At 42.8% G+C, this 24,459-nt stretch overlaps 1 protein-coding gene across 4 annotated transcripts in view; it reads right to left on the bottom strand.

Moving 5' to 3' along the window:
- rusc2 (RUN and SH3 domain containing 2) overlaps positions 1-24,459 on the bottom strand; it is a 63,446-nt gene that overhangs the window by 20,752 nt on the left and 18,235 nt on the right. For all 4 annotated transcript variants that reach the window (XM_033619537.2, XM_033619540.2, XM_033619539.2 and 1 more), the window contains exons 2-3: positions 9,974-11,707; positions 5,819-6,410 (exon numbers count right to left, since the gene is read on the bottom strand). In XM_033619537.2, coding sequence (XP_033475428.2) covers positions 5,819-6,410; positions 9,974-11,515 — 2,134 coding nt within the window. In that variant the 5' untranslated portion in view covers positions 11,516-11,707. The remainder of the gene's footprint in view (positions 1-5,818; positions 6,411-9,973; positions 11,708-24,459) is intronic.

Below are 24,459 nucleotides of genomic sequence, written 5' to 3' on the forward strand. Positions count from 1 at the left end.
TTTTGGATGGGGACCCACCAACTGGGAACCACTAGACTAAGGTACATATTTTTCCCAAAATAAGGTCCCATAGGAGACTCTGGATGAGGAGGGACTTTGCCTCTCTATGTGTATAAAAGAGATTCTTTCTTCAAATATTCCTAAAATGGTAGCTGCAGCCTGTTTATATCGTGTCAAAGGGGACAGCTGGAGCTTCCTGGGACATTCCTCTCCTGGTACATTCACTCTTAACTGTCAGTGGTCTTATTCCAATGGAATTCCAAGCGCTCGCTGTTTGTGTGTTTATCTAACAGACACACACACAGCAGGCAGCTGAGACTGAGCCTCATACGGTGATGGCGGAGTCTGTTCTCAACTTCCATAAACTGCTCACATTCATACAGAAAAAGTCTTGTCAGATAAAATGATTCTGCACTCAAAAAAAGAGAGAAAGCACAGTTTAATTAAATTACATGACGGACAGTTCGAGGGCCTTCCAGGTCCTCCAGACTTCATCAGTGCCTGTAACCTTGATGAAGCGTCGCAGTGAGACATATGGGCTGAAAATGTTCTATCATCTAATTGAATTAGGCGTTCAAGGATATTGTGTTAGTCACCGTGACCCGGCTTCTTTGTGTGCTCTGTTGTTCAAACCCACAGTCCTCCTCACATGCTGCCTCTGGGCCCTGTCACATGTACAGCTTGTTCAGATATTCCCATGGCCTCATGCACTCGCCTGTACATGTTTGCACATGGCTGTATTCTCAGGAACTACATTATCTCACCTCAGGGTTCCTGTACTTCATTCTAATGCTGCTGTTATCTTTGTTACTAATTAATTAGAGGTCTTGCAGCACTGCACTTCACAGAGATCACTGTTTATAGAAACTGTGGGCAGCAGTGTGATGTCTTTAATCTGTATCTTGGCCACTGAGTTCCCAAAATAAATGTTAGTTGGTTTATTTACTGTATATATTGTCGCAAACTGACTCTATGAATGTGACAAGCAGTGACGAGTCCAAAGGTTTACTTAAGATTAACTGAAAAGAACAATGGAGTGCGGAGCTCAGCAAAGTAAATAATAAAAGCCGTGCATGGATGTGTGTCAAGTGCACTGTGAAGGTGTTGACGGTCAAAACCAAAAGACAACATGTCTGCTACAGCGAGGGAGAGTTAACACATGGGGCTGCTTTTAAAGCCTGGAAGGCCCAGGTGAGATTAATGAAGCTAACGACCCTCCTGTGTTGTTCATCTGCCAGGTGAGGTTGGCCAAGACATCCTCAGACACTCTACTTCCAGTATTTATTTATGTATTTACCCAGTCACTATATCTTCTACTTATAAATATGTGGAGTCTGATTGCTCAGTGCCTCTTTTTAGGATTTACATATTTAACTTCCCTGTATTTTTTTCCATTTATTTTTACACCTAACTATACAAAGTACTTCTTCTTTTCATTCCAAACAAACTGAAGATCTAAAACGCTTTAACGTGTTTTTTTTTCCAACAGGTGCTCACTGGATCTGAAGTACGCCTTTTTCAAGCCTCATTTTGTGCGTACGCAATGTTTATAAATGAGACCCCAGGCCACAATACTGAACCAATAACTAAAATGTGTGCATAAAAATTAAGCAGCATTGTTTTTAGTTAGTTTTACTCAACGATTATTGTAATAAATTAGGGCTGTCTCGAATACCACTTTAAAGCTTCAGAGATAATTACATACGAATATTTAAAGCTTTGATGGGACGCAACGGGACCTGGGGGGTAATAGTAATTGATCATAATGACTTTAGTCGGACTTGGCACACATTTATGCGAGAGAGAGTGATGGAGAAAGAGAAGAGAAGGTGGAAGGTGGACTATTGCGAACAATGTTTCATTCATTCAAATACTGATTTAAACGCTGAATAAAATGGCAATGATTTAAGCTTCAAAGCTTTCAAGCATTCGGGTCAGGCCTAAAATTAATAAATCATATCTTTTACAGATTAAAGAATTAAGTTTTCCATGTCTCTCTCTGCAGAGACGTCAGATTGTAGCTACAGAACAGCACAACAGGGTGTGAAACACGTCCTCATACCTAAACAAAAAATAGGTCTTTGGTGACTCCCAAAATCAATATATATATAACCATACGGTCACAGTTTTTAATGTTTTGAAATAGTCATAGCTATGCACAAAAGCTTCCTGGTTAAGTTTAGAAACAAAAATTATGATTTGAGTTAAAATAAACATGTCTGTTACGTTGACTTTTGGTTTCACAAGAGATGCAATCAGCAGTCTCCTGGGTCAAAGTCCTGTATTTGTTTGACCTGTAAAACCACCCAGACCTCCTCCCTATGCAGACTTTGGTACTCTTTACACTGCATCACCTGACTTTCTCCTCTGGTCCCATCATAATAACTACAGCCACTATAGGTGGCGGCCTAACAATAAACTCAAACAACTTTTATGGCTGCTTTTGAGTGAGGAGGGGGTGATGTGGCAGGGATATAACTTCTTGCTCTGTTATGACTGAGTGCTGTTCTGCTGCCACCATCTGACCCCTCTGGGTATGTCAAAGGTGGTATGTGAAGTATTTCAACATCAATTACTTCCTCAGCTAGAAAAATTTCAGAAACGTCCCAGTAACTCATAAAAATACTTTTTAAGGACTTGCAGCACGTTGCACAGAGCAGATAGAGTTTTCCTAACAGGTACTGTATATGTACAATATAATTAAGATTTTTAATAACCACAAATCTCTGATTCATGCTGTTTATAACTCGGCTTTTAACGGTATTAACTTGGTCTGTTGGCTACAGCACAACAGTAGGAAATAACAATAATAAACAATTATGACAGACAAAATAAGAAACCATTTACCTACATAACCTGCTTACTTATTAAGGGTAGATGCACAAATATTAAGGAAATGTCACCAAATAAACAAAATCTGCTAGTCCAAAGAATCTGAAAAGCAAAATGCTCTACTTCTGAAATGCTCCCAGCATGTTCACGGAGGACAGAACAAAACCAGGTTGCTGCCAGACCACAGTGTTTCCCGGCGTCCTTAAGTGGGATTTACTCTTATGCATCAGCTCTATGCAGAGCCTAGGCTGTTGTGCAGTAACACCTACAAGCTTCCCTATAACTCACAACATTCACAGACAAACACTTGTCTTTATCTGGACACATTTTCCCCCACAAATACAACATGCTAACCTTTTTAGCACAAGCCTGTGGCATTTTTCATTGTATAAATTAGCCTAGCGACTAGCAGAGATTTCCTCTGCTCATATGAAGCCAGGATAAATCACACACAAGACTTAAAATGCTATTATGTGGAGGCTTTATTGTCCTAACAATTTATTGTTTTGTTGTTTTTTAAATACAGTAAAAATGGCAGATAAGATGACAAAACTGAGACTGATTCATCTCAAATCATCCCTAACTTTAGTGGATTATGACATATCGGGTATGGAATCGATATGCAGAAGCTGCAGTTTGAAATCAGACCAAAGTTTTCTATAGATATATACGTATCTGAGCCACATTGAAGGCCAAAATGTGGCCTGCAGCATACAGTGAGGCTTGTTATTTTTAGAGGAGCAAATTTCCAGAAAACTTGCGGCCCCTACAGACCAGTTAAGAAGAGTGAGGAGTCAGCAGTCAATGACGGTATAAAACAGGTTTTTTAACAACTGTAAATCTACGCAACCATGACAGGTCTTGAGCGTGCAGTCTTTCATGCGCATGCAAAATATGAGGCTGATTGGTCCAGTAGTTTGCCAGATTTAGCTACGGACAAACACACACAACGAAACACACAGTCCCCTCCAGGTTTAAGCCTGGCAGAGATAATAAATTTGGATTAATAAAATAACTAAATACAAACACTGGCAGCTGCTTCTGGTCTCTGTGCTGCATTTTACTCTGTCAGCTGCTGAGTCACAATTCACAGATTCCTTAATTTTGGGAAACAATAAAAAGCTACAAATGGATTCTTGTCACGTAGGATATCAGCCACTCGCTTCTCATCACCATTTGAATAAACCGTCATCATGATTGAAGTCATAGCACCTGTCAATGACAACGGCAAACACAGGTGACACCATTCTTCCCGTCAGCACAAAGAAGCTTCCGTAACTTTCTCCGACCTTCCCTTGTTTTTGGGAATGAGTCGGGCCTACAGGCTCGCTGGATCAGAATGACACATACCTATGCAAACACACAGCAGACCCACACACAGCTCAGTATGCTGATGTAGAGCTCAGCGGGGGGGTTTCTCTGCACCTTTATCTCCTCTCTCACCTGATTGTTATTCAGAGCACGTTTGGCCCACTTCAACCCTTCACTCTAAAGCTGAGGATACACACTCTGCATCACTCTGCTCTCAGCACATCTATACGTCCTGCCACAAGGAGACTTTCTCACACACACACACACACACACACACACACACACACACGAAGCAAGTCTAAACATACAGAGTGTAAAAAAACATACACATATCATACAACCAGAGATACAGCCATAAAGCTGCAGTAGTGACAGACGTTTTTCTTAAACTTTAAAAAAAAATAAATAAATAAATAAAAAAATAAATTTAACGAGGGAAAGGTGGAAAGACAAATATTTCCATTAACGATCAGCAGCGCAGCCACAAGGCAGGTTTTATTTTAAATAAGGGAAGCAAGTCAATTAAGGTCAATTACTAATCAGCAGGAGCTGAAGTAGATAAAGCAAGAAAAGCAGATTGTAATGAACACACTGATCGACAAGTATTAATGGTTTCTAACTGTACGGTTTTATTTCAACTGATCCAGATTTTTCTTAGAGACAGTTAACACCAAAATCAAAAATACCTATTTTTCTTCTTACCTGTAGTGCTATTCATCAGTCTAGATTGTTTTGGTTTGAGTTGCCGAGTATTGACGATATCGGCCGTGGAGATGTCTGCCTTTTCTCCAACAAAATGGAACTAAATGGCACTCAACAAAAACTCAACAGCAATGTCTCTTTCCAGAAATCATGACCCGGCTACTCCAGTTAAACCACAGTTGTGAGCAGTTCCCAGTAGGAACTATTTTCTCTCTACCTTATAACACCTGCTAATTCACTGTGCATCTACTGCTAGCTCACGTAGCACCACTGAGCTAGCTAAAGTTGCACGTCTGCCTAGGAGGACGCTATAAATGTAAACATCTGGCGCTGTCACAAGCACAAGCCTCTCATCTATGAGTAGATGCATGCTCGCTTTTGCGCAGTGATACGGTTGGTGGGTGTTGCTTGGCAGAAAGAAAATAGTTCCTACATTTAACATATGTCCTGGGATGAAAAATAGCCTCTGAGCAGCTAGGGCTGGGTATCGATATTCGATACCTTCAAGACATCGACAGAACAATGCCTGCATTCAATAATTTTTGTACCCAGATCTATAAAAAATGACTACTTGAATGGTTTTGCTTGAAGCCAATCACTGCAATCGTGACTGGCCCAATACTGCAGCAGCTACAACCCATATAGTCTGTGGTGTGAAGTTAGGCTTGGTGTATCTGACACTGGAAAGTTAGTGTGCTGAGATGCCACCCCAATGTTCAGGGGTAAGGCTATACTACGCACATGTGGCGTCTGGTGGCATTTTATGCAGCTGAATGCTTCCACTCTATTGGTATTGAAATCACTTTTACTGGTATTAGTAAATCATCGTAATTCTTTCAATTCAAATGATATCCAGCTTTGCTCTTAGCTAACTCTGGTGCATGAATACAGCAGTGTTTATTGACGTGCACTGTCCCTCTTAAATAAACCACTTAATAAATAAATAAAATATATCTAGTAGGACATGACGTACCTTCAGCTTTGGCCCTGGTCTCCCTCGCCCCCTCCAGGTGTCGCTCAATGCTGCCTTGACTGTAACACCTTGTAAAGGGCACAGGTGACAGGCTCTGACTGTCAGCCTCCACACGCTGCTCCAGGATCGGAGAGAAATCCACAGAGGAGTGGGAGTGGGTGGAGTAAGTGGAGGAGAAAGGGTCTGCAGCCGCCTTCATCGACGGCGATCCCCCCAAACTTCCATTTCTCCGTTTGCTTCTCGCGATCTCTGCAAAGGAGGTAACCCGCGGAGGAGGAGGCGGGGTCTGGGTCGGGGCGGCACCCTCACTGAGCCGGACGGGGCAGCTCAACATGCGCTCGAGAGATCCGAGGCGAGGAGATGGAGACTTGTCCAGGTTGCGGTCGTAGCTGCGAGAACGGGGGCGGCTTCCTGAGGTTGCTCCCATGACACCCCGGCCGCCCACAGGAGGGGTGATGTTGACGTACACCTGGCCTTCAATCACGGCAGGAGCAGCTTCAGTCCCAGCAGCTGCTGGCTGATTCTTCTTCTCCTCCTCCTGCTCCTCCTCTTTATCATCATCATCATCATCATCACCACCTTCATCATCTCGCTGAATGAGGAGAAACAAGGAGAGAAAAGACACGTCAGATTTTCTGCAATAGTTTATCAGATAAAACACATTACCAACCATGGTTACGGTCAAATTACTTGAAGGGTTCTTAAAGGGTAAGTTTGGCTTTTGCAACCTGGTCCCAATTTTCCTGTCTCAGTGACTAATGGGAACAACAGTTTTGAAGCTGGTCCGGGATAGGCGTCATTTAGGTATGGCGAGGTATGGCAGCTACCATACCTTGGAATCGGGAGAAAAAAAAAGTGAGAGAGGTTCTGTAGTCATCTTACTCGAGGCGCACTGGCTGGTTGTTTTCATTGTATTGCACTTAAATAGGTCAATAATATGCTCATCAGTGAATACGAGTGTTATTGAATCAAATTGTTCGCCACTTCGCTCCTCCGTGAGTTATGAGTTATGTGAGTTATCTATGTGTTGTAAAAGCCTTTTGCTCTGCTGCTGTAGACAGCCTGTCTAAATGATGTCTTGAAGCTTGTCTGATTGTATGTGGGGTTTTTCTTCATGTCGGCATGTAAAGCTTGTATTTTCGGTCTCTGGAGACACTCCAGTAAATTCGCCTATACAGTATTGTACCAAAGTGGCCTTTGTTTTACTGTGTTTCATACACCGGACCCCTTGGTTATCTTCTAGAAATGAGCTTGTAATTCATTTATTTTCTTTATTTTCTGTGAAGTTAAACACATGACTAATGATAATTAAACATCCGCTCACTGTCAGTGGTGCTGAAATTTGCGCCGAAATAGGTCCGATGTTTTCACTGCTCTCACCAAGTCGTGCATTACATGCAGACATGAGGTATGAATGTGAGAAACAGCTTCATGTCCTTTGAAACAGTTTTCAATTGCATAGTATGTACTTCTGACAGGTCAAAGACCAAAGTGAAGTTTTATTTCATATTCATATTTTTGAAACTCCATCATCAGTAGCTCTGTGACATCATGTCATATTGCCATACCTTAGCTTTTGCTGAAACGACGCCCCTGTGGTCCGGTATAATAGTAGAATAGTATCAGTAACATTGTTAACACTGTGCTACATTACAGAGAAATACAAAACCGTACTAATGAACCTTCATTAATATAGGCCTATATTTTATCTACAAGTGCACGTCACACACTGAGCGAGCCGCCTGTTAATGACGCTGTGGGCTAATGGGCATGTAGCTACTTCCATGTTTCAGATGATACGTCATGTTTGTAGTCGACCAATGAAGATGAGTTTACATATCACCTTGGGTTCGTCCTTCACCTTCTCAAAATGATCCCACACTTTGGATTTCCTGCCCGACATGTTATTAACTAGCCTGTGGAATAACCGCAGGTACCAGCCCTGGAAATTAACATGACTGCTGAGCGTGGATACTTCCTGTGTCTGTCCTTTCAAATTAAATGCTCACATTGTCCAGTCATATAGGTTTTGATTTATTTTGACAAGGTGCAGCTCCTAATAGAGTTTCACATTTTGTTTTTGGTCAATAAACGTTTGGTTGACTATTAGGAGGCAGCCCTAGTCCATTTAAATAAACAGTAACCTTAGTGTGTATAGAGACACATTTTCACCTTTAACTGGGTGAATTAAGGGTTTATTTCAACCACACCAGAGTTCATGATTGTTTGAACAGTGGAATGGTGAAAGAAGACGTTTTTTTTGTCATTATTATTTTGTTTCTGTCGACTTAGAGTAAAATGTGTTTAACAAAGATAAAATTATTGTTTATTCATATGAAGTCTGGTGGGTTTGAAGACAGTGCTTTCAGGGCTGTTTCTGGTTAAAAAAAGGATCTTACTCTTAAACAAAAAGGTCCATCTCTCTAGGGATCCTTTCCATATTGTTGTGAGACACTTCAAATAACAATCTGAGCCCGTCAGTGTCAACAACAAGCGATTTTAGTGCACATTCATTGGCGATGGGAACATGTCCCCAGTGGTTACACTGCAGCATGTTTCATCGCTGCGCACTTTTGTTATTGGAGGATTGATAGCTGCTTATGTTGTCTTTGGTAGCCTTTTGTGTTTATGTTGTATGAGTAATGAGAGTGGATGGAGGATTGACTGTTGCATTTGTTTTTGCACCATATGGAGTTGCTTCTCCAATTTCGTTGTATCAAGAATACAATGACAATAAAGGTTTCTATTCTATTCTATTCTTGGCCAATTTTAGAAACTGTTGTTCCCATTACTCACTTGGAAACAAAAACATGGGTCCTAAACTGACATTAGTATCCTTCAGCTCTACATCACTAAAATAATCCCCAGACATGATATCAGATAACCCCAGACAGTGGCTGTGTTCTAAAGTGAGCCAGTGCCAGACTAATACCAGTGTCATGGCTATTTCAGATTCAGGGTTATTGTCATCGTCACACGTCCTTCAGTGTCTAAGTATGCTTTTTGTTGTTTCTGCATTGTTCCCCATCTTGTTGAGTCTGATTTAATTTGACCAAATCACTATTATCTCTGCTTGCTGTTTTGATTTCTTCCACTTTCCCTGTCTTACAGACTCAGACTGCATTTCTTATCATATCATTTAAATTAATGATAACTTGTTTGTGTAAATTAACTAAATGTACTGCCTGGACCTGATTAATTATGCACACCGCCCGCGGCAAGCTGTGTTTTTTAAGACACAAGATAACTTGAGTAGAAATCAAAGACTGAGAGGAAATGTTTTTGTGTTTTTTTGGATTGTGTAATCATCTGAATTCTTCAAATGAGTAATCTTCACTTCAACTTTAAAACAAATGCTGCAGTTAATAAGCAAATCTGTTTCCAAGGACTCTATGTTTCCCATGTGAACAACTGCACCACAAGACGCACGAGTGTCACCTCTGTGAGTCCCTGCAGCTAGGAGACGCCAATAATTCAAGTTTGTATATTGGCTTTAAGTGGCATTGTAACATGTGTGTTAGAGCCATTTCTAGCAAATCCTGGTTTCCTATTTTAGTTTCCTTGTTTCCTATTTTTTGAGTCACTCTAATGCACCACCTGACCTGGCATCTCAGGAGCCCACTGGTTTAAATTTTGTTTTTGTAAAGGCCTGTTTATTTGGGGAATGTTTGCTTGGGGATTTTTGTTGTCATTTTTTAAAAGCGACAGCCATTCATCCTGCAAATCAATCAACTCCAAAACCACCCGAAGCACCTGGATCATGATATATGATATATTTCAAAACAGATGAGCACAGTTAACTGAAATTATGTTTCTTGTGTAATACTGCAGACATACAATAATGACATTATCGACATGTCATTATTAGAGCTTGGTATTGTTTGATATCTTTTATATTGCAACTCTGATACCTGAATTTTGATGTTGATACCAAAGTAGAACTTTTATTTAAAACCTTAATATACATGTTTTTCTATAAACCCCTATTTTCATTTTTAGAAAAGTAGACAACGTCATCGAATGTTAATAAATGTTGTCTCATTACAGGCAGCCTGTGTGTGGACCTGTGCATGTAGTAATAGCCATTTTATAGACATCAAATATCCTGATTGATTACAAATCGTCAAAATTATTAAGATAGGATTCTCCACTCACCCTAGATGACTCTACATCTTCGTCTTCTTCTTGCACACCCTCCTCGTCAGCTCTCTGCCTGAACAGGAAGTACTCGTTGGGCTGTGTCGGGGTGGGGCTGCCTTTGCTGTGTTCATCTGAACAGCTGTTGACTGAGGACCCGGCTGGACTCGGGGACGACTGGGACGAAAGGTCACAGGTGACCAGCTTGTAATAGTTCTGCGTGGCGACAACCAGGCGCGCCTGACTCTGCAGACAGGAAGCAAGGTCTCCAGATGACCCAGAATGTGGAGGGTGGTAGGAGTTGCAGTTGGCGTCGAGGTCGAGAGCTCCCTGGTGCTCCACAGCGCAGGAGCAGGTGGAGGAGGTGGACAAGTGTGGTTCACGGATGAGAGGGAAGGTGCCGCCGAGGCAGGAGGGTTGCTGCTGTGAGAGGGGAGGTTCAGTCGGGGAGGTGTGAAGGTCCAAATAGAAAGCCCCTCCATTTGAGTCTTGGTGGTTTCCTGGTGGATCAGAAACAGACGAGGTGCAGGAGTGGTCGGTGGAGCTGTTGAGGTTGGTGTGGCCAGAGACAGGTGGCTTCTCTGGGATACTGTTGTTCATCTTGTTGTAAATGGCACTGAAGTTCACAAGCACGCCATCCGAGCTGTTGCAGGAGGAGTCGCTGCCATAGCCTTGCTGGCACTCCAAGAATGGCTCCGAGAAGGCTTCAGGGAAGTGCTGAGGGTAGTTCTGGGAGAGCGCACAGCAGGAGCAGTGCTGTGTGGAGGAGCTGGAGGAGCTTCGCCCACACCTCATAGGATGATCTTCATCCTCCCCATCGTCATCTCCCCAGTCTTGCTCTCCACAATCCATAGACATGTTGGAGCCGCTGCTGCCGTGGCGCATTCCTAGAATGTCCAGGTCCTCCAGGTGGGCGGAGAGATCCGAGGCTACTGCCCTGAGGGACTCCCGACTGCTTCCACCCACTGACCTGTGCAAAAGAAAGGGCTCTGAAGCAAAGCCAAGGTCGTGTAAGTGGAAAGGAGTCAGCCCGTCATCTAGGGCGGAGTTAGTGTCACTGTGGAGGTGAAAAGAGGAGTCTTCAAGGTAACCACTGAGGTTGTCACCGTCCTCCTCCTCTTCTTCTTCATCCTCGTCTTCGGTATTCAACAGGAATGGATTATGACGCAACGGATTCCTGTTCCTGGGCTTGGCTCTGGGTAATGTGTGAGCTGTAATCAGCTGGTCCTCTGAATTACTCGAGGTAAACGATGAATCATCACTCGCCGTGCTGCCTCCTCTCCCGCCAACCTTTCTCTCTCTTCCCCCATTGTGGGAGGCCCAGGAGCCGCTGGAGGTCTGGATCAGGCTGCTGTAGAGCAGAGCCTCTCTCTGAAGGACATCCCTCTCGGGAAGTGAAGTGGTGCGACTCAAGCCCAGGTTCTCCGGCGGGCTAAACGGGTTGTTCCTCTTCAGTGAGACCCCGCAACCACCCTGCCGCCCGCCTGACACCTGGCAGTGCACCAGGGGGATGTGATGCACAATCAGGGTCTCACCTGACAGCTTAGGAGGGCTGTCCATGGTCCAGGAGGAGGAGGGAGGGAGGGTGGGACTGGAGCAGAGAGAGGCCCTGTGTGGGTGAAGGGGGAAGGTAGATGTGTGGTTTGTTGAGGGTTGCGTTCACTCTCTGTTTGCTGGGCCCAGCTCTGCAGGGCTGCCAGGGATTTGGAAGGAGAGGTCAGGGAAGTCAACGCCGTGGTCAGAGTGGTACATCTGGAAAACAACGAAGAGACACAGAGAGGAAAGATATTTTAGGAGCAGGCAAACACAGGCACCAAAGCACACACGTTTCACATGCAGGCTCGAGGCTACATGGTCATAAATCATGTAGAGAGAGTAAACAGAGTGAGAGTGTGATCATTAAGATGACAAAACTGTGGTGCCACAGTAGATTTGCATTTGGAGTAACAGCTGGCGTAATAATCTGTGCCCTGTTGATTCCATGATGTTGGAAAGAGCTTCAAACTCCTACAATGAAAACATGGAGGGATCAAATTCGGGCTGCCCCTTGAAAGTTGGAGATTTGAATAGTTGACCCCTCAGTCGACGATACTGCTTCAAGTCAAGCAGTTTTTTGGTTCTTTTCAGTCAGTGTGCTGTGCAGTTCACTTCAGGGGACGTTCTGGTCCCCAGATTTTGCTTTGCTTTGTGAGCGCTCTTGAGTTTCACGCTACTCTTTGGTACTGGAAGCTGTGATGCAGCAGCAAAGAGGAGGATAAACTTTCCACCGTAAGGCTCTGAGATAACATTATCTTCCCTCTTCTGCTTGGAATTTGCAGCTCACAGATACTTAATACGACACAGTCTCTGGCTTTTGTTTGGCATCTAGTGTTGGCAAAAAATGTTGCACATTTCTGATCCGTCCTTAGCAGTGTCCGCTTTTTTTACTGCCACATTTAATGTCCCACGAAGCTTTATATGTAAACAAAAAAGAATGGTCTAATATTCGTATTAAACGGCCAAATCTGATTCAACTGACACTGTCGGATAAAGCTCTAGATCAAATGTTGGAAATTGGAAGGAAACTAAAAATTGTTCTGATATTTGTTAACCTGGAAATGATATGGTTAAAGAACAATGGGAGAGCTTTAGTGGGTATATATCGGAGGGAAGCATACTGGTTCAGCACATACATAGGTCCCTCTTACAGGTGCACCTGGTCAGTCGTCAGCAGCTTGATTAAGCACACGTGAAGACAATTACCAACACGCCACATCATTACAAGTCCAACAGCAAACACTACAAAAGACAGTCTCAAACAAACGCTGGTGTTCATACACAGTAATGGAATGAACACTGAAAAGTGGGGTTAGTTGGTGATGAGAGACAATAAAATGAGTTATAGACAACAGGTCATATCCAATTCTTCATTTAAGCCATTGGAGTGGTTCAAGGTAATAGATTTAAATTAGGTACCATCATGTCAATGCCACATTCATTACCACCTGAAAAGTGTCTGGCAACAGCTGATTTAGGATCAGCATGGCAACACTTTTAATGTTCGCTGATCCAGCATTATGCAACTCAATAGTGTCTTTAATTAGACCCAGGTGTTTGGTTACGAATTGGTAGCATTCAAGCTTAAGCTGAGACAACCCTGATGTTTTCAGACTTTAGAAAGCTGCAGTGGACCGACTAAAGACTTGCCTGGGTCAAGCCTTTTAAACCTCTCACTCAAGAAAAACAAAAAACGGACTAGCACTGTAGAGGGACTTGACTGTCGAGCTGTTGTGGTCTGAAGCAGAGTGCCGGAACCAAAGAGGGGTAATGATAACAATGGCGAGTGAGTCCTATAGACAAGATAGACGCTTATATTTAGGCTGAAATTGACACGTCTTCTCAATATCGCTCAACATTTTAGTTTATTTTTACGTTGCTCTGCTGCACTCCTAAAACAGGCATGTTGGGATGGCTATGCATCAGTGTGGACATTAGCTCCAGGCGCAAACGCTGGTCGGTAGTGACCAGTTAGGAAAAATCGAGTCTGCCTCGCCCATGTGAATTTGTGAATCCTGGGATAGCAAAGGAATGGCCCACCTTACTCTGCCTCACTCGTCTCACCTAAACCCAACCAACCCAACCAGCGAAGGCAACAAGTACTAGCCAATCACAAGATAAGTAGGGCGGGTCTTTCCTTCTCTCTCCTACGATTTGCAAATTTGCCTTCTCCATGACAATCAGTTGTGGCCGCAGAGGCAGTGTCACACCCAAGATGAATACATATCAGCCATATATCCGCCCATGACAACTGAATTCATGACAAGATTTAAATACAAATGTCTTATTTACTTTCCTTCTCTTGAATAAATCTTACTTGTGCACCCAATCCACCATAAAATACGCTAATCTAAAATAGCTACTGTCACAGCACAAAACTACATCCTTCCAGTGTCATCTGTGCACTGAGCAGGGTGAGTCAGCAGCATGTGAGGTGGAAACAGTGAGATATACACACACACACACACGCACACACACACACACACACACACACACACACAGAGCAGCTGACTCTTAAACAGGGCTATGATCTCATACCCATCCGCATATTACACCCTAAATGACACACACATACCGATACAAATACACAGGGTACAGCAACCGTTTCCCGCACCGTCATTCATCAAATGAGAACAAAACCCTACAACACATCTCTCTGCTTTCACATTCACTTTGTTCAGCTATTAACACATTAAGCTGATCATTAGTTTATTTCAGCCGATTTAAAATGATGGAGCAGCGATAGCACCCGCTGATCTGACTCATGGACACTCTGACAGGACACTTGCAGATAATCATACACTGGCTGCTGATGCATCGAATTATCTCTCAATTCTCGACCCACAAGGTCCGCAGTAATGAAACCTCACTCTGCAGAGCCAAAGGCTTGACATGTAGTGGTTTCAGATGTCAATATGTGACTCCCAAATTAGGCGTCATCATCCTTGTTGCAATTGCAGCAAACAATTCGGACCAGGAAAATAACAGCTTCCATCTAATGACGGTGGTGTTGTTATTGCGTACTTGTGTTTCTTTCTGATGAGACTCCATTTTTCCGAGATGCTTTCTGCCGTCGCAGGATGTCATTTCTTCTGTCTACAGTTTTCCCATTTGGCTAGGTGAAGAAGATAAACATGTTGAAAGTCATTTTGTTTCTGTCAGGCTTTCACTCCCTACCCTTATCTGAAATTACATGGGACTCTTAAAGCTTTGTTTTGCAGAAGATGGTGTTGGATGTCACACAATGTTACACACACTATTAAAAGCAGTAACAGCTGACGAACCCTGACAGCGTTTTTCGCCATTTGTTTCCAGTTATTTTATTGGGGAAAGGATTTATTTTGTCCGTGCATCTGTTTTTGAATGAGGAAATATCTGTTGCTGGGCAGCCTCTGTGTCTACTGGCCACCCTGCCAGGCCCGGCTTTATCACATTTGGCTCGTATAAGTTAATTCATCCTTCAATTTTCTCCAGTAAAGTATTATAGGGTTCAATGTGAGCTGGATTAGCCATGAAAGTTTGGTTTAAATCATCTGCTCACCGGATCGTGACATGGACCAGACGAGTGCTAACTAAGACTTACAGTAATCCCTTTATTATACCGTCTTAGTAAAACATAATCCCAGATGCATCAGGTCGATTGAGAGCTAATTTAAAATGACATTTAGATTCTTTATTTATTTTTTTTTGCAGGTTTGTTGAGACTAGAGAGGAAGAAATGTGGGAGATGAGTTACAGACAAAAAAAGACAAAATCTGTTTCAGGATATGGACTAAAAGACATTATAGACATGTACATACGCAGACTGACATGGCTAATGATATGCAAATGCTGGTGAGACCTTTACGAGCACAATAACCAAACCAGTGCACAGTGAGCACTGCTTCATCAGTTTTATAGCTAAGTAAAGAGAAGAGAAAGGCCAGCTGAGGCAGCAGTCTGCATGTCTAAATGTTAGCATGGTGGGACACTCAGGAGCTCCGTAATAACTGAGATGCCACTCCTGAAAAATGACCTTTTGAAACGCAGGACTGGAATGGTATTTGCTGTCAGGGGGGCTTCAGCTTCACCTACACACACGTAGAGCTCAACCTTTTTATCTCACAGCTCCGAACAAAGGAGCCGGTTGCCTGTGACCTCTTGCTGCAGCCATAAATATGAGTTTTGACAGGTACTGACTTTGTATTTTGATTTGAAATATTATTGAGGGAAGGCAACCATTATTTGTTCCACCTTATCTGTCAAAACAAACTTTTTATAAATGAGTATTCTTCGTGCATCAGCGGAGCAGCTGGGAGTCACCTGCCTTGTTCAGCGGCACCTCATGATAGCTGAGAGCTTTTTAAAATTCATTTTCAGTGTGCAGATTTTCCCCGCTCCTGTCTGAACTCTGAGACTGTATATATTCAGGCACAAGCCCGCTTTTCCAAATCCTTATCTTCTGCTGCTCGAAAACAGTATCACAGTACACTTTGCATGGAAATCACAGCAAGCACATCAGAGTTAAGACCAGAATCACCTTTAAGGGAATGACAACTACTGTATGTGTCAAGAACATTATGACCTGAATCACAAATTAGCGTGAAACCTAACTTTCCTTCCCTGACACACAGACTAGTGTTCATTTTGTTAACTAAAACTACTAGTCCATACCCATTGGTAGCTTTGTCACCTTCTACCTATGCCAATCCTCAATGTCTATGTGCAGTTTCACATAGATTGACCACATCAGTGAGTAGAAAAACATGGGAAAGACAGAATGACACACTGACAGTTTCCGTGATTATGTACAGCATACTGTACCATGACTTAGTCACACCAAAACATTGGTCCACAGGGGGAGCCACAGCGATTGGTTGCATTTTAGCCATTTTGAAGCATTTTTCTGTTGTTATAGTGCCACCCAGTTGCCAATTAGAGTTAAATTTCTCCAGTCACCTTGAGGCGTCCTGTTCTACATATCTACCAAGTTTAGTAAAAATCCATATGGCGGTTAGGCCTAGATAAGAAATGAGCTCTCTAGCGCCCCCATTTTGTTTGATGGGGTCAATAATGGAGGGGTCCCCTCAGATTATGTGTGGTCATATGCCTACAAAGTTGCGTGGTGATGGGTGAAACCCTTGAGATGTTATACACCTTTATGTGATGAGCCACGCCCTCCACAATATTCATTGCCTTATAGAAGCTCAGTTTTAGTAAGTTTTCCAACTTTTGCCAAGAGGGAACTTTAGATATTGGTCCCTAGATTATGTTCACCCAGTTTCATGCAGATCGCTCAAACTTCCTAGGAACAGATCCATTTGAAGTGTTTTTCAAAAAATTCAAAATGGCGGAAAATCTATATAAGCGGAAGTTATGGGTTCTTGAGGCAAATGTGTTCCTCATGAGGAGAGGCATCTCTGTGCAAAGTTTCATGTCTCTACGACATACGGGGCATGAGATATGCCCATTCAAAGTTTGCAATTTCAATCAGTTGCTATAGCGCCCCCCTTTGGCCAATTGATGTAATATTGCTTCATTTGCATCCTCCCATGACCCTCTACCACTGTGCCAAATTTCACATGGATTGACCAAGTCAGTGAGGAGAAAAACGTGGAACAGACACACACACAGAGTTTTGGTCATTATACAGTAAGATGACTTCATCAACAACCTTGAAGATGATGACAAGATGACACCAGCATCATTAAACATTTACTGTGGCTACGTTAATATGTAATTTAGTTGACAAAAAAAATCTATCTTCAATCTATTTTGTCAGATATGTGAAATAAGTTTGACTACATTTATTGGTTTTGCCCAGACCAGATCGACTGAACTGTTCCGCATTTTTTGGATGTGAACACCATCATGTGTCTTGCTGTTACCTTTGCCTGCTACAGGGTCAAGCAACAGTATTTGGACAAACTAATCCCGGTAAACAACATAGATCCTTATGACGTGGCAGCGCAAAGCTGGATTCCACACCCAGATGCACTACCTGCACTCACAAATTGCGTGACTAAGACAAGACCAATATTCCCAGACTTTTAGTCGACTAAAGCTCACAGCAAAGAAAATCTTCGCACATCTATTTCCAAACACATGGGTAGGAGATGGACCAGCAGAACACCAACTTGTAGAAAAAAGAGCCTAGACTAAAGCTTGACATAAAGGACAAGAACATTTCACACAGGACTAAGAAAAATTTAAAAATTTGACCTTCAGAGTAATTAAAGTAGCGCTGACTCAATTAGTCAATTAATCAGTCAGCTGCATTGCTCCCTTTGGGTTAGGAGAGAGTTACTACACCAAGCAAAGGAGTTCAAGTATCTCGGGATCTTGCTCATGAGTGAGGGTAAAATGGAGCATGAGATAGACAGATGTTTGGTCACCACTGATGCAGTCATTGGTCAAGGCTCTCAATTTTCCAGTTCATCTACGAAAAAGCCTGATATTCTACTATTACTAATTTAGTGACCTGACATCATTAAGGAAGTCAGAAATCTTCTTGTTACATAACACCAACCCAACTGCAATTAACATCCAAAGACAGCAGTAGTAATACTTTCGGATCTGCATTCCCTTTAATCGTGTACAAAAAAAGACGACCAAGATAACTTTTATCTGAAGTCTGATGACTCCTGTCAGTGGAAAGTGGCATTAATGAGATTAGCTTAATGGTTCAGATGAAGAGTGCAGGCATGTTAACACCAGACAAGGGAAACTAAAATTGGTTTAAGAGATTAGCTGCAGGGTCAGGCAGGCTACGTTGTGTAATGTGAGTTCAGACAAGGCTGCTGGCGTTGGGCGGACATTAACATACTGTAGGCTGCTAACATAACTGTCTGCGGTTTCTATTGTCTCACCGTCTTTTGCTTTATGTCTTTTTATCTACCGTTGTTGTGGAAATCTTTGTGATGTTAGTGAGTGACTCATGAGTTAGGACACAAAGGATTTTGAGGTGAATGTATGTGTGTGTTTTCCACAGTGGATCAGACTGTTTGCTCTCTGTTTTCTGGTACAAAGCTCTGTAAGCCAGACTGCAGACAAAATACGCAGAGAAACACAGCAAGTGTGGGACCACATGAGCACACACACATGCAGAGAAAGAAGCTGCATCCTCCCTCTGTCAGCACAAAGCAACAGTCCCATCTAATCTTCCAAGGTTTTGTGGAGAGGCAGCTCGAACCAGTCTGACTCTCCAAAAGTACAGCCACAAGGAAATTCCAGTTTTACCACAACACTGACACCATGACCGCCATCGTTTTAAAGGGACAGTCCACCCCAGAACCAAACTACATATTCTTCCTCTTACCAGTAGTACTATTTAAGAATCTACATTGTTGTGGTGTGAGTTGCCAAGTGTTGGAGATATTGGCCAAAGAGATGTGTGCATTCTCTCCAACATAATGGAACTAGGTGGCGTTCATCTACTCATGGACGAGAAGCTTGTGTAACGTTAGCTAGCTCGGTGGAGCTGGCAGTTCATGCACGCTTCCTTCTGCGCAGTAATACAGTGTTGTTCGATGCATAAGAAGACAAAGTTTTCTTCATAACATGACTAACAGATAACAAAAGGTAATTAACCTTTTTGGCCGCACCAAGTCAAGCCATGCTGCGCCGATTTTTGTTTCCATTGTCAGCTTAGAAGCAATGTGCCACGCTAAAGCCTGATTTATGGTCCTGGGTTAAATCAACGACGTCGCTACGTCGTAGGGTACGTGGCTACGCAGAAGGCTCGCCGTCGCCCCCAGCGTAGCCTGACGTGCACCTCCCCAAAAATGTAACTACACGTCAAGGCGACGCAGACCCAGCACAGACCAAGAGGGCTGTGATTGGTTTGCTTGGTGGCAACGCATTTCCAGTTCCGTATTTCCAGATTGCGCCATCCCCGCCATCTTTAAACATCTTCTGTTGCGATGTAGATGTTGCAGTATTAAGGCCCATTAACGTTTAATACAGATACAGATACGGATGGAGCCGTCTGTCCGTGCTCCGCGTTCATTTCTCTGTGACCGGAAAAGCCAGAAGCTAAACAAAGAATCAACTAGAGACTAGGGATAGACCAATATGGATTTTTTAGGGCCGATGCCGATACCGATTTTTTTCCATCACCCTTAGCCGATGACCGATTATGGACTGCCGATTTTCTTGAGCCGATATTTGGGGCCAGTAATGTCTTTATAAAATAAACAAATATTTAAGCTGAAGCATAAATAAAACAACAACTACTGTACACAGTAGGATTCGCTGCATGTGTGCTGCAGGGTCTTCTGGCAACACAGAGCTGCCCGTGGATGCCTGTCTGTAAATCATGCCAGGGAAAAATAAATCCGTGAACCCACGCGCATATCGGCCGATGCCGATACAAGTAAAACACTCAAATATCGGCCCGATATATCGGCCGGCTGATGTATCGGTCTATCCTTACTAGAGACGACGATAACCATTCAGGAAAGGAACGCAGCCTCCTACCGCTCTGGCGGTGAATTACACCACGACGTAATGGAGTGACGGAGAAGTTCGAAGGGTTCACGACAGCGTCACGGCAACGACGTAGGTACATCGTAGGTACGCCGCAGGACCATAAATCAGGCTTTAGCCATGCCGGAGATGGACCGTCTCAGGAGTAAGTCCAAAAGCGAAGCCGCCCACACTCCTGCGTCCTGTTATTACTTTAGATATCTGCTTTATTTTACTGCTTCATGTTTGCTATCTGTCGTATCAGCAGTTGTGTGAAGCTGCTGCTTGAAAACTCAACATTTCCTTATTTTGCTGCTTCACAATAAAAGGTTATACAAAACAAATAATGTGACTTTTATTGTGAAGAATCTAGAGGAAATTCAATGTGTTTATCACTGAATTTGCAGAACTTTGCTAGCAGCTTCGCTTCAATAAAGTCAAGTCTTAATATACGGCAAGGAGGAAGAGTGAAAGCAGAAACAGCCAGTGAGAAGTTGATGAAGAGCTGCAGACAACAGGCTCTTACTGCACCTCCGCAAACAGCTCACCTCCAACAGGTAAACTTCTTTTACCTGCCCTGCTTTGGAAAAACGCAGGGATCAGCCTGCTACTTTAAAATGTCATCACTCAAGACAGCCATCATCAGTTTAAGACACAACTTTAAGAAGGTAGCCCTGTTGTAATCGAAAGGCAAATCCCTGCTGTGCTGGGCTGACGACCCAAACCAAACCAAGACAAGCCAGGCCAAGCCAAAACCATGGCTGTCAAAAAGGGGTATTTGTGTGCTAAGTTTTTTCTTTACAATGGAGTCTTCTTCGTGTTCAATGGTAACAAAAGTCCTTACATGTCAAAATTATTGGTAAGGTAAGACAATAAGTGTCTTAAGTGGGTTGGACTACAACTGTCTAAAGACCTCGGCTGGCAACCAAAAACAATGTCAGTGAAACTGCTCTTAGATTTTGGTCAGAAAAAATGACTTATTTTAGGAATATTATTTTCAGATAGCAGTTCAAGCCTCTGACAGATCACCATGTTAATGGAGGTAATAAAATTACACCCTCGACCTTTTAATCAAGAGACAAAGATGACCCTTTGGCACGCACACCTGATAAGATTTAATAGCTTTTATGACCCTTTTATTCAGCGCGGTTCATCTTATCACAAGTGTTAATTCACTCTGATTGACTCACTTATTCTGAATTTTACTTTAATGATGTTGTTATGAGTTGGATTTTATGGTAAAACATTCCTAAAAGTGAAGTAATGGCAAATTTGAGCAAAAAGATGTGTCACCGACTTTCCTACAGGAAACATGATCCTGATACATGATGTCATACATCAATCACAGCCGCTGTGTGGCATGGTGCGAGCAGCACAGTGGACAGATGCATATGGGCCACCAGACTGTTCAAGTATTCAAGTACCCACACAGAAACTGAAACAGAGAAACTTGTGAATGGGCCCATTGAACAGACTCGGCCATTATGCTCCCTTGTTTTCAACAGCGGGAGGAACCATCCATCATCCTGGGACACGGCTCAATAAAGGGGCATATTCATGCTGAACATTCAGATACACTGGCAGGAAACTAGCAAAAATATCTGAATGTAAGACAAAGACAAAACCACAGCATGCAACCCTGCATCTACGACACATTCCTCTACATTTAGTGTACTTTCTAAAAATTAAATTATCTGCTCCTCAGCAGCTTCTGTATGTCACACCAGTCAACAAAGAGCATTTCACAGAGTAGGTCGAGCTTGTCCAACAACAACAGCTCTGAGATCTGTGTTATTACCAGATTACAGCGGACCAGATCGGATAACTGGTTAACAAGAACAAAGGAGCTGAGCCTGGCCAATCAGATCTCATTTCCCACACAACATCAGAAACCCCAGCTACAGCGAGCCAATCAGGGGGAGCCATGCTGTGTGAGAAAACAACCACAGAAAGGAGTCCAGGGAGGAGAGATGATGAGTGTGACAAAAACAAATGGATGTTTCCATGGCAACCAGTGTGGTGACACCAGCAACAGGAAAAAGAGGCACTGAAATGCCTTCAGACTGAGACTGTGCATTAATGTTGGTCTTTGACACTTGCTCGCTGTTTTTCTCATCATGCTGCTTTTTATCTCTGGATGTGATACACTTTGCAGATGCAGATTTGCTTCTGCTTTTATTTCTCTACTATGTTTATTGTTGTGCAGCAAACACAAAGGCAATTAACCTAATACTGATTTCGGATTTTTTCACACTGTTTTTCATCAGTTTGTTCTCAGAGAAAATATTAATCAGCACTTTTACTCGGGCATGAGTATCAGCTGATATGTATCAACCAGAAACTTGTTTGGCTTCTCCTTGTGCTGCCCTTGCCCGGAGCTCCCTGCCTATCGGCCAACAAAAGTCCGCTGGGTGGACGGACGCGTCATTGATGACGCTTTTCACCTCACCCTGCAGACCTCCAGACACCGGCAGCACTGGAAGAGGCCAAGCATGGTTCATCTACACACACTGCCCACACTACGATGACACAGAGCTGGTATGAAATCTGCAAAACTTTCCTTTAAAGCTGCACTGAATAATACTTTTATATTAACAGAGGATTAAATGACTGGGGCGTCGGTAGTGTAGTGGATAGTGCCGGTGCCCCATGTATAGAGGTGATGCCCCGCTGTAGTGGTCGCAGGTTTGACTCCGGCTTGCAACCCTTTGCTGCATGTCAACCCCCACTCTCTCTCTCTCTCTCTCTCTCTCACCCCATTTCACTCTGTCCTGTTTATTAAAGGCAAAAAAGCCTAAAAAAAAGAGGATTAAATGACTATGCAATGTGGAAAATAATTGTTTTGTTGTGACAAATGCACACACTACTCTGGGAGAATTTTGCTGTCCTTTTTTCTGCAGAGGTTTTTAGCATCTTTCAGCTCAATCTTTTCGTTTAATTGTTCACAACTTTGTGATTTTTAATTCACCCACATTACTCTAATCAGCATTGTCTGCTGCTGCAGCAGGCTGCTGTATTTGCCAAAAACGCACTGATAAACCCACCGCACACAACCTGCTCAGCACCAAGCGGCAGATACATGAAGTTCATCCTTTGAACTCTGACACAGAAATGGTCCCTGAGTGCATATGTTAATATTTTTGCTTGTTGTAATGTCATTTCTTGGAGTATTTTCAAATGCTTCATATCCCCAAAATGTGTTTAACCTAAGCAAAAGGTTATGTAAGTCAATAAACCATAATAACTGAACTGAACTGATGGCACGCAAGATGGAAGTCTACGCTTTCTGTTGCAAAAAGACTGAATGCTCTAGCTCTTATAGTTCTTTTTATTTAAGATCAATTTTAAACAGGATCATGAAAACAACAACCCCCTTGGCTTGTTTTAAGACATTTACGACAGATAAAGGGGCTGCTGAACATAGTGAAATGCTTATCAGTTAAGAGATGGACATTTCCCAAAGGAGGTGGTGGAGACCAAACCAGGGGTAAAAAGTGAGGGAAAAAAGTAAACTGTAACATAAATTAGTGTTAATGTTCCTCCTGTGTCCGTTAGATGGATAAACAGACTCTGTTTGCCACGATAACTTATTCAAGGTTGTGTTAGCTTGGTCTGTAATTTTAATATGTTGATTTGCTCTGTACATACGACATGCATTGCCCATCTGACTGTCCTGAGAGATGAATCCCTCCTCAGTTGCTCTTCCTGGGGTTTCTTCGGGGAGTTTTTCCATTTCGGCTGTGAGAGTCCAAGGACAGAGAGTGCTGTATGTTGGTAAGGCCTCTAAGGCATATTAGGCTATATCAATAAAACTGAATTGAAACAACTGAATTGAGTGGGCAAAAGGCAACGACTGCCACTTTAAGAGCACCTCTAATGTTCTCTTGAACAAAATGGGACTAAAAGTACAAGTACAAGTAATTCAACATGGAAAGTTATGGATCCAGACCAAAGCAACATGTTGGAAAACATCGACTTTGAAGCCTTTAAGCTTGAAGAAACAACCAGCTGCTTTGACTGACCACTAACTACCATATGGAGGTCATGTTCTCCTCCTCGCATGAACTTCCTTCTGATTTATTTGCGGTTTACCAGACTTTTTGGCTTGGAGTTGTAAGATGTCTTTTGGGCCATAATTGCAAAATGTAAAAACATAAATACAGGATTAAGCACATATCTTAAGCCTACATCCCTCACTGGTCCCGTTCAGCTTCAGACTGGGTTTGCCTGCTGTTCTCCGTTCAAACAGAGACGACTCAGAGGAGAAGAGAAAAGGAGAAAAGCGAGAAATGCCACCAGGGTTTTATCCATGTCAATACTCTGATAACCAGGGATTCATTGAGGGCTCCTCTAAGAGCCAATTAGCTTTGATTTTTCTCCACAAACACGTCCTTAATGGGTTCTTTGGAAACCCCACATTATTGTATGTCATCATTTGGGAGAGTAGGGTGGGAAATTGACCTATTTATGAAACACACACAAGCTGAGGGGGGAAAAGGAAAGCAAAGCTGTAACAAAGGACT

The sequence above is a fragment of the Epinephelus lanceolatus genome, chromosome 9, assembly GCF_041903045.1.
Source record: "Epinephelus lanceolatus isolate andai-2023 chromosome 9, ASM4190304v1, whole genome shotgun sequence".
Classification (NCBI taxonomy): domain Eukaryota; kingdom Metazoa; phylum Chordata; class Actinopteri; order Perciformes; family Serranidae; genus Epinephelus; species Epinephelus lanceolatus.